Source organism: Syngnathoides biaculeatus, chromosome 10 (assembly GCF_019802595.1).
Source record: "Syngnathoides biaculeatus isolate LvHL_M chromosome 10, ASM1980259v1, whole genome shotgun sequence".
Taxonomy (NCBI): Eukaryota; Metazoa; Chordata; class Actinopteri; order Syngnathiformes; family Syngnathidae; genus Syngnathoides; species Syngnathoides biaculeatus.
The window spans coordinates 26,803,041-26,812,285 of NC_084649.1; the positions used below are offsets into that span (position 1 = coordinate 26,803,041).

Consider the following 9,245-nt stretch of genomic DNA (forward strand, 5'->3'; position numbering starts at 1 on the left):
CATGGTAAGAAATACTTTTGTCATAATGGCTTGGCAACATCGTATTATTTCAAAGAATTCAGAGACTTCTTGTAAGTGTTGGTTCAACATGTATGCGCAAACTCAGCTGCATTTAGTTTTTTTAAATATGGCACGGCTCTTTTGAAGTGGCATGATCACATATTTGGCGTTTTATGGCTCTCTCTGTGGAACAGGTCCCCGTACCCCTGCCCCGTATTGTCCGTGGGTGTCAATTGGGTGTCGGTCCTGCCTTTGAGCGGGAATCGCTCCGAGGCGGAGCCCGAGTTCTCCGAGGACCCGCTGACAGCGACGGATAAAACTTTGCCTGACTCAGTGACGCCAGTCGAGGGAGGGAAACATCTGAACCGGGTTCACACGTAACCGGCTGCAATAAACTACATCCTGTGTGGCGTGACACACGTTTTTGACGCACCGTTATTGACACGGGAGGCGTTCCGAGCCGGCGTCGGGCGCTGGAAGTTCATCAGACCCGGCGGGATTTATTACAGATCCCCGTTGACAGCTCGTAAAAACCAAAGCGCTACTCATTAACCCGTGAGAAAACTTTGCTCCCATTGGCCGCACCTCTGGTCACAAGACCCCTGGCAGGATGTTTAAAAAGGAGGCTCGGACCCGACAGAGCAAGCGGACACCGTCGAGATCACCACGGCAGCAATGAAGACCACACTCGCATGCGTCGCTCTCCTGGTCCTGGTCTTGGGCCGGTGCTCCGAGTCCGTGCAGGTCGAGGTAAGCCAGACCCCTCCGAGGTCGACGGACACCCCGATTCGGTAGCCGACGTCTCCAAGTTCTTCTGGTGTGTGTGTGTGTGTGTGTGGTGTGTGTGTGTGTGTGTGTGTGTCCCCCCAAAAGGAGAACGGCCTGTCCTTCTCCCTGGAGGCCGTCAGGAGGCTCCAGGAGATGTTCGAGAGCGCCAGGACGCCGCCGCAGAGCCCGAGACCGCGGGCCGGCTCGCCGTCCATGTGCGAGGAGCCGATGCTGCCCCAGGAGCTGCTGCCCCTGTGCAAGAAGAAGGGGGCGTCGGCTTCGCTCGCCAGACTGGGTGAGCGAGCGCCGCCGTCGCGAAAAAAGTGAAACTAGAGTTATCCATCCGGTCTCCAAGCCGCTTCTACTCACGAGGGTTGCGGGCGTGCCGGAAGCCATCCCGCCTATCTTCGGGCGAGGGGCGGGCGACGCCCTGAACTGGTCGCCAGCCAATCGCATCTAGTAAAAATCACTTTCTTATTATGTAAAGACTGAATTTTTCGGCGACACTTCAATTGTGCTTTTCACGAACAGTTTCGAGTCTTTAAGCTAACTTTTGAGGATAGAAATAGTGCCCCGCCCTGGACTGTTTGTCAGCCAATCACAGGGCACGCAAACAGATGAGAATTGATGCTCACGTTTACCCGATTTAGACTTTACTGCAGCTAACGTGCAGGATTTCGGAATGTGGACAACTTTGAAATCTCACACGCGAGCTGCGATTTGAGCTCAGGAAAACGCCACAGCACCTTTTCTTGTCAAAAATAGAATTACAATATATCACACTGTGCTAGATTCACTTTTTGGGGGGTGGAATATGGAAAAAAAAGGGCACATTTCCACTGTATGTTCATTTATTGAGTCGCGCACGTGGATGCTAACATTGATGCTAATGTCGATGCTAACCGTGCTAATCTTTTGTTGCAGCCATGGTGCCGCTCGACGTCTGCGAGGTTTGCGCCTTCGCCGCCTGCACCGGCTGCTAAACACGCATTTTTATTTTTATTTTTTGGGAGGGGGGGGGGGGCTTTTTTGTGTACTCCTTTACTTTTCTTGGGGGGGGGGGGGGCAATTCTTAATGGAAAAAACAAAATGGTAGGAAACCCAAAATCAAGTTTCTAAATGCAACCTGTTACTTTAAAAAAAAAAAAAAAAAAAAAAGCATTTGCCACCTTTTTTTTTTGTCATTGGTTTCATATTTGAAATTGTATTTGTTACATTTCTGTCCGACAATGCTTTGTGTTCCTATTTAAACGTTCTCTTCTGTGTTATTGACGTTATTGTTTGGAATAAAATTGTTTGCATTGCAAGTCACGTCCACGCCCGTGTGTGTCTTTGAAACCTCAAAAGGTGACGAAACGTCAACAAACGCGTTTTGCCGCTCAGAGCGAATATTTGCACTCTCTTCAACGTGCACACTGGTCAAAGTATCAAAATATTTTTAAAAATATATACATGCATGGAAGGAAATGGGATCTCTGCTTTTCTTACGCGGTAAAATTATTCAAATCATGTCATTATTTTACTTCTTCTTTTGCATGTTTATTTGATGTACCAATAATTTGATAACCACCGCAAAGATTTTATTTAAAAAAAAACAGACAAACGAAACAAAAACTTTTACACACGAGTTTTTTAACAATATTTCCTGCATTGCATTTGTGTGCGCCAAAAATGTGCATCGCTCAATGTGACCAGTTCTATGTTGGTCTCATCATAAATATATATATATATATATATTACGTGTGTATACTATGTAGAAGAGAAGTAGATGAGTAGATGTGAAGAAAAAATGTGTTGTTGTTTTTTTTAAACATGTTCTACTGTGGCATCACGGTGGATCAGCTGGAAAGCGTTGGCCTCACAGTTCTGAGGTCGACAGTTCGATCCCTGCCCTCCCTGTGTGGAGTTTGCACGTTCTCCCCGTGTCTGCGTGGGTTTCCTCCCACATTCCAAAAACATGCAACACTAATTGGACACTCTAAATTGACCCAAGGTGTGACGGTGATTGCGGCTGTTGTCTGTCTCGATGTGCCCTGCGATTGGCTGGCGACCAGTTCAGGATGTACCCTGCCTCCTTCCCCGTTGCCAGCTGGGATAGGATCCAGCAGTCCTGTGACCCTTTTGAGGATAAGCAGCTAAGAAAATGGATGGATGGATGGATGGATGGATGGATGGATCATTTGGGCGCGGCACGGCGGAGCAGCTGGAAAGCTTTGGCCTCACAGTTTGGAGGTACACGGTTCAATCCCGAGCCCGCCTGTGTGGCGTTTGCATGTTCCCCCTGTGCTTGTGTGGGTTTTCTCCGGGTGGGCGCTCCGGTTTCCTCCCACATTCCAAAAACATGCAACATTCATTGGACACTATACATTGCCCCAAGGTGCGATTGTGAGTGCAGCTTTTTGTCTTGATGTGCCCTGCGATTGGCTGGCGACCAGTTCAGGATGTACTGCCCGTTGACAGCTGGGATAGGCTCCAGCACTCCTGCAACCCTCGTGAGGATAAGCGGCTCAGAAAATGGATGGAGGGATGATAATGCATCCATCGCACTTATTCAGGGAAGCTGAGGCCAGTCCAAGCCAACTTTTAGTCGAAAGGCCGACTCCGCCATTTCTGTGGAAATATAACGGAGATATCGGATCACGCAATGAGAACTCGGGCGCATCTCGGCCCAGCCGGGGGGGTCATCACGATAACCGACCGGGGCTCCCTTCACGCACGCGATCCGATGACCGTGCGCGATTCAAAATCGTTCAGCGCATCTGACAAGTTCCTTCAGAACATTGACGGTAGTGCAAAGAAATTGATGAGAGCGCATTTCGTCCATCGAGTCGCTGCGTCAGCGTGGACGCGTGACCTCGGTGTGATGGCGATGACCCCTTGGATTAATTTCCCACTGTTGGAGGGTGAACAAACGGATCAGGGCCATCACAGCAGGTCGTCGGGATACGCTCCAAACATGAAAAAAGAGGATCCAAATGAGCAACGCACACACGCACGCGCCTTCATTGCACCTATAAATCAATGACCGCCAATCGTTGTTTGCACGCCTTTTATAAGCGTCGGCGCCGCCCCGCAGGACGCAAACAAGAAGGGAAGTCGGCGCCCGGAAGCATCTCTGCGTCGCCTCGCCATGAAAAGTCCGCTCCAGCTGGTCTTGCTGCTGTGCGTGTGCTCCGCGGCCTCCCGCGTGCGAGTCAAGGTCGGTACCGCGTCGCTCTTTGGGATTCGCCGGCGGTGTCCTTGGATGCGTTCGGGCTGACAGCCGAGAAAAAAAAAAAAATGCAATGAATATCTTGGGGAAATTGGAAAAAAATATCGCCCCCCCCCCACTCCTTCCTCCCCCGCCAGTACATTTGTGGATTGTTATGTAAATTTTGCTTTGGAGTTTGCGAAAATGTTGATGTTTTTCTAGTAAAACAGTGACGATGACTTGGTTTGATTGAATTAATTAAATGTAATTAATTTTATAAAAATCATAACTATTTTAATTAATTTTAGATAATACAATTATACATTTAATGTTTTTATAAAATTAATAAAGCCATTTATTTTTCTGTATCGCCAACATTGTTTTTACGATTTATCTTGTAAAATATAAAATAATATATAGATCTTGGAAATGGCATTTTACTTTCAAAATAATTTCTGGATTTTTTTTTATTTGGGGGAATAATTATTTTTCTCGTCAAATAGTGAATTCTTTGTTGAGGAAAATACATTCAATGGATTTTAAATTTTCTTGTAAAATTGCATTTGTGTCATGAAGGCTTCGGCTTTTGTTTTCATCAAAATCGTCAAACTTTTTTGTATGACTTATTTCATAGGTAAAAATAAAATAATTTTAGATATCGTAAATAATACTAAATTTAATAATATATAGATCTTGGAAATTGCATTTCACTTAACTTTAAAATAATTTCTGGATTTTTTTTTTATTTGGGGGAATAATTATTTTTCTCGTCAAATGGTGAATTCTTTGTTGAGGAAAATACATTCAATGGATTTTAAATTTTCTTGTAAAATTGCATTTGTGTCATGAAGGCTTCGGCTTTTGTTTTCATCAAAAACGTCAAACTTTTTTGTATGACTTATTTCATAGGTAAAAATAAAATAATTTTAGATATCGTAAATAATACTAAATTTAATAATATATAGATCTTGGAAATTGCATTTCACTTAACTTTAAAATAATTTCTGGATTTTTTTTATTTGGGGGAATAATTATTTTTCTCGTCAAATAGTGAATTCTTTGTTGAGGAAAATACATTCAATGGATTTTAAATTTTCTTGTAAAATTGCATTTGTGTCATGAAGGCTTCGGCTTTTGTTTTCATCAAAATCGTCAAACTTTTTTGTATGACTTATTTCATAGGTAAAAATAAAATAATTTTAGATATCGTAAATAATACTAAATTTAATAATATATAGATCTTGGAAATTGCATTTCACTTAACTTTAAAATAATTTCTGTATTTTTTTATTTGGGGGAATAATTATTTTTCTCGTCAAATTGTGATTTTTTTTTTTCTTGCGTAAAATACATTGATTGGATTTTAAATTTTCTTGTAAAATTGCATTTGTGTCACGAAGGCTTCGGCTTTTGTTTTCATCAAAATCGTCAAACTTTTTTGTATGACTTATTTTGTAGGTAAAAATAAAAGAATCTTCAATATGGAGCCCATGTTGAGATCCAAAGAGCGGCACCGCGTGCGTGTTGTTGTCCAAAGGTTTGGGTGAAATGTAAACAAAGTACGCCAGTCATGTTTGCTCGGTTCTTGAAGGTCTCACTTAACATTCCGACCCGGGTCCAAACAAGCCGTCCGGTCCTCGCCTTCGTGTTTGCTCATTTCAGCGAAGTATGACGAATGCTTTGGAGTCTGAACTCTTTCTTCTTCTTCTTCTTCTTCTTCTTCTTCTTGTCCCAGGATGGCGTCAGAAGCTTCCCGTTGGAGGCGGTCAAGCAGCTGAAGACGCTGCTGGACGAGGCGGGGCCGAGGGCGGGGACGAGGGCGGCGCCGGGCGTCGGACCCCCGGTGAGTGCCGTGTGCGCCGACCCCGCCCTCCCGCGGGTCTTCTATCCGGTGTGCCGAGGACAAGCCCCCGCCGGAGTCTTCTCCAGACTTGGTAAAAACCTCACCGTTGAACGATATTCACCGGGGGAGGCAACCTCAGAGGGCCAAATTGATCACAAATACATACAGTGATACCTCTACTTACAAACGTCCCGAGTAACGAAAAATCCAGGTTACAAAAAAGCCTCCTGGGAAAAATGTTGTCTCTAGTTAGGAAGGAAAATTCCGGATACGAAGGAAAAAATAGACACTGGATTCCCCAAATCCACCGAATGTAAACATCCTGTATCTTGCTTGAAAGTGACGCGATAGAGACGCTCTCCCATTGGCTATGACCTTAGCAACTTCCTGGCATCCGATTGGCTAGGAGGGACGTCAAATCTTTCCCCACGATGCACTTCCTGTATCTTTTTTTGTGCGGCGTGTGAGAGCTGCTCTCCCAGTGGCGGTCACCGTAGCATCTTCCTGACATCCCATTGGCTCGGAGGGATGTCAGTCTTTACCCGTGATGCTTTGCGTTTCCCTTGGACACTCGAATCACGCTTTCACACAGCGGAAAAGTACAACTTTTTCGTTTGTGTTTTTTGCAAGTTGAGTCATCTTTCTCCACCGTGGCCCGCAGAAATCTTTACTGGAATGATATTTTCTCTCTGCTGTCAAACGTTTGTTTGCTAGCTTCTCCGTCCCCCACAATGCATTTCATTCTCTCACGCTCTCTTCGCATAGTCGCCCGATGGCAAAGGTAGATGAACGTAATTTTGTTATTATTCTTTACATTATGTACTTTGAATGCTTATTTTTGGCAGCGGGGGTGTTGGGACGGATGACTTCAACTTACATGTAAAATGTGCTTCTACTTACAAAAAATTCACGTTACAAAACAACTTGCGGACTGGATTAATTTTGTAAGCAGAGGTACCAATGTAACTCACTCTCTTGCAAAATGACAACAAAAAAATAAATGAAAATAATGAATTAGCCCATTGTAGTGCTCAAAATTCCTCCCGAAAAAAATGTAAAATTAGAACCGACAAAAACAGTTTTCCTTTCAAATTTCAATTGCTGTCTGACAACTTTATTTGCTCTAAATTAAGGGCTTTCTTATAAATAAAATTTCTCATAGTTTTTTTTGGGGGGGGGTATCGTAATTCTTATACTTTTCACACCATATTATTCTGACATGTTTATGGTAAAATTAAAACATTTTTTTCCAGAAGAATTATTTTTTTTTTCTTTTTCCTGACAGAACCTTTCTCGGATAATTGACTTTTTTTTTCCTCACACATTCTAATCTGCAATATTTTTATATTATTATTTTTGTCATCTTTCCTTTGTAGTGAACGTCCTGATGGCTTCGGACCCGTGCGAGGTTTGCGCCAACCCGTCGTGCTTTGGATGCCTGTAGTGAGGATGAATTTGCAAATAAGTCATCATCATCATCATCATCATCATGTGCATCCATACTTTTTCATTTTTAAAAAAAATATAAGTCAGGTATGAAGTAAAGTTTATAGTGCATCGAATAATCATTGTAATGATCACCTCGCTTTTCTCGCCATCTCTTAATTTATTATTGTTTTCCTTGTTTTGATAATAAAAATATGTCTTCCTGGTCGCTGCTCGTCTTTTGTTCGTTTGACACGTTCTATCAGTTTTGATCTGTTGTGGCAAAACCGCACGAAAGGCAGATGTCAATCGCCGTATCGGTACACCAAAGATGGCAGTTCGGCACCTCCATCGGTTCTCAAATCAGGGTTCACGTTCAGAACGGAACAAATCTCAAATCTTTTATGGAAACCGGAAGTGAGTGAATGCCATTCAAAATGACTTCTGAGGTTTGTTATGCAATAATAAAACTGTAATAATGCAACTCGTTAACGCTTCGGCTGTTAGGATTCTCTTCATCGTATTCCAAATTGGCTGTACTGTCATCATTTTTTACATTCTTCTCAAGTGTGGGCTCCCCCTGGTGGTGCACAAAACGGTTGCATCGTCTCACAGTACTTGAGAGTTTTTTCTTAATCCAGGACAGGCGATTCGTGACGTGTCAGGGGCGTGGCCAAGCCGCTGCCCTGGGCGGAGCTGCCCATTGGCAGAAGCCCCACCCTTTGCGCCGTACGGATGCTGACAAGAACAAGCATTTAAGTATTCAGTACGTCCCTTGCATCTGATCTGCCAGTTCGTTGTCTTTGTGCATATTGTACGCAAGCGTTTTGGAGTGCTTCCCTTCGTGACAGCGTTCCTGTGCCATCCTGGTCAAGTTTTGGTTTTGTTCATGTTTTCAAGTTTGGCTTCATAGTCACCGGACCTCGTTTCATGTTTTTGGATCTTGCCCGTAGTCTCGCATTTTTGCGCTTCCACCTTTTTTGGACTGCTTACTTGTGTATGACCTTCGTCTGGAATAACATCATTTCCTTGCCTCGGAGTCCTGCATTTGGGTCCAGTCCATTGCTGCGTGCCTATGACAGTTCAGTACCGTTCAGTTATACGTGACTTTTTTGCACATTTGCTTTTAAATGAGTGCATGTGTTTGTTTGCAAACATTTAGGTGTGTTTTTATTTGAATGGTAAGTGCAAAACATTTCATCTCCTTACTTGAGTAAACTTTTTTATTTGCCCCTTTTTAAATTCCGTGGTCCTTTTTGAACCGAGCAGTGGATAACAATATTAAATACAGTTTATTGTTGCCTCCTTTTTGATCAACACTGAGGCCTACTACACTACTGTGTGCGGCGCATCCTCTTTACGCCGGAACAGTTTTATTGTGTCCCAGCAAACTTTTTGAGCTTCCTCTCTGATTTCATATTTTAATTGAAGTTCATTGAGGATTAGAGTCGATCATTTAAAAAAAAAAAAAAAAAAAAAACTGAATTTCTACGTAAGGGGGAAGGAGACAAAGACAATTAAAGCCCCAACTGTTAACAGATGAGAAAAGTAAATCATTCCACATGTACAAACAAAGAAATATTAAATATGGATGTTGCAGGACAAGATCAGGAGAAGAAGCGTGCCGGACAAGGATCGTGAATAGTGAAATGTTAGCAGGGAAATGCTTGAGAACTCTCGCAACGATACCGCAGTGGGAGACGGGTTTATTTTTGCCGATTTTCTCGTGTAGAATATGGCTCGTTGGTCTAGGGGTATGATTCTCGCTTAGGGTGCGAGAGGTCCCGGGTTCAAATCCCGGACGAGCCCAGATTTTTGCTATCTTCATCCTTTCTTTTAGAAAAAAAAAAGAGCAATAAAGTTCCAGAAAATAGAGAGATGTTATTAAGGTGTTAGCTTTTGAAAGCCAGCAGTCATTTTCCGACAGGTTTGTATATTGACTTCTTTATTTCGGGTTAGTTTTGCAATGTCCGTTTTGCAATTTAACCGCCAGGGGGCAGGAGTGACTCGTTTATTTCC

At 43.3% G+C, this 9,245-nt stretch overlaps 2 protein-coding genes and 1 non-coding gene across 3 annotated transcripts; all 3 read left to right on the forward strand.

Annotated features, from left to right (window-relative positions):
- Positions 1-593: 593 nt before the first annotated feature.
- On the forward strand, positions 594-1,786 carry LOC133507716 (guanylin-like). Its single transcript, XM_061833061.1, has 3 exons — positions 594-750; positions 874-1,063; positions 1,693-1,786. Exons 1-3 carry the CDS (start codon positions 676-678, stop codon positions 1,749-1,751), a joined length of 324 nt encoding a protein of 107 aa, XP_061689045.1. The 5' UTR covers positions 594-675; the 3' UTR covers positions 1,752-1,786.
- Positions 1,787-3,869: 2,083 nt separating this feature from the next.
- On the forward strand, positions 3,870-7,328 carry LOC133508076 (guanylin-like). Its single transcript, XM_061833784.1, has 3 exons — positions 3,870-3,967; positions 5,694-5,892; positions 7,178-7,328. The coding sequence occupies exons 1-3, from the start codon at positions 3,899-3,901 to the stop codon at positions 7,243-7,245; spliced, it is 336 nt and encodes a 111-aa protein (XP_061689768.1). The 5' UTR covers positions 3,870-3,898; the 3' UTR covers positions 7,246-7,328.
- Positions 7,329-8,963: 1,635 nt separating this feature from the next.
- trnap-agg (transfer RNA proline (anticodon AGG)) lies at positions 8,964-9,035 on the forward strand. The gene has a single exon. It is a non-coding gene; the product is annotated as a tRNA-Pro (tRNA).
- The last annotated feature ends 210 nt before the right edge of the window (positions 9,036-9,245 follow it).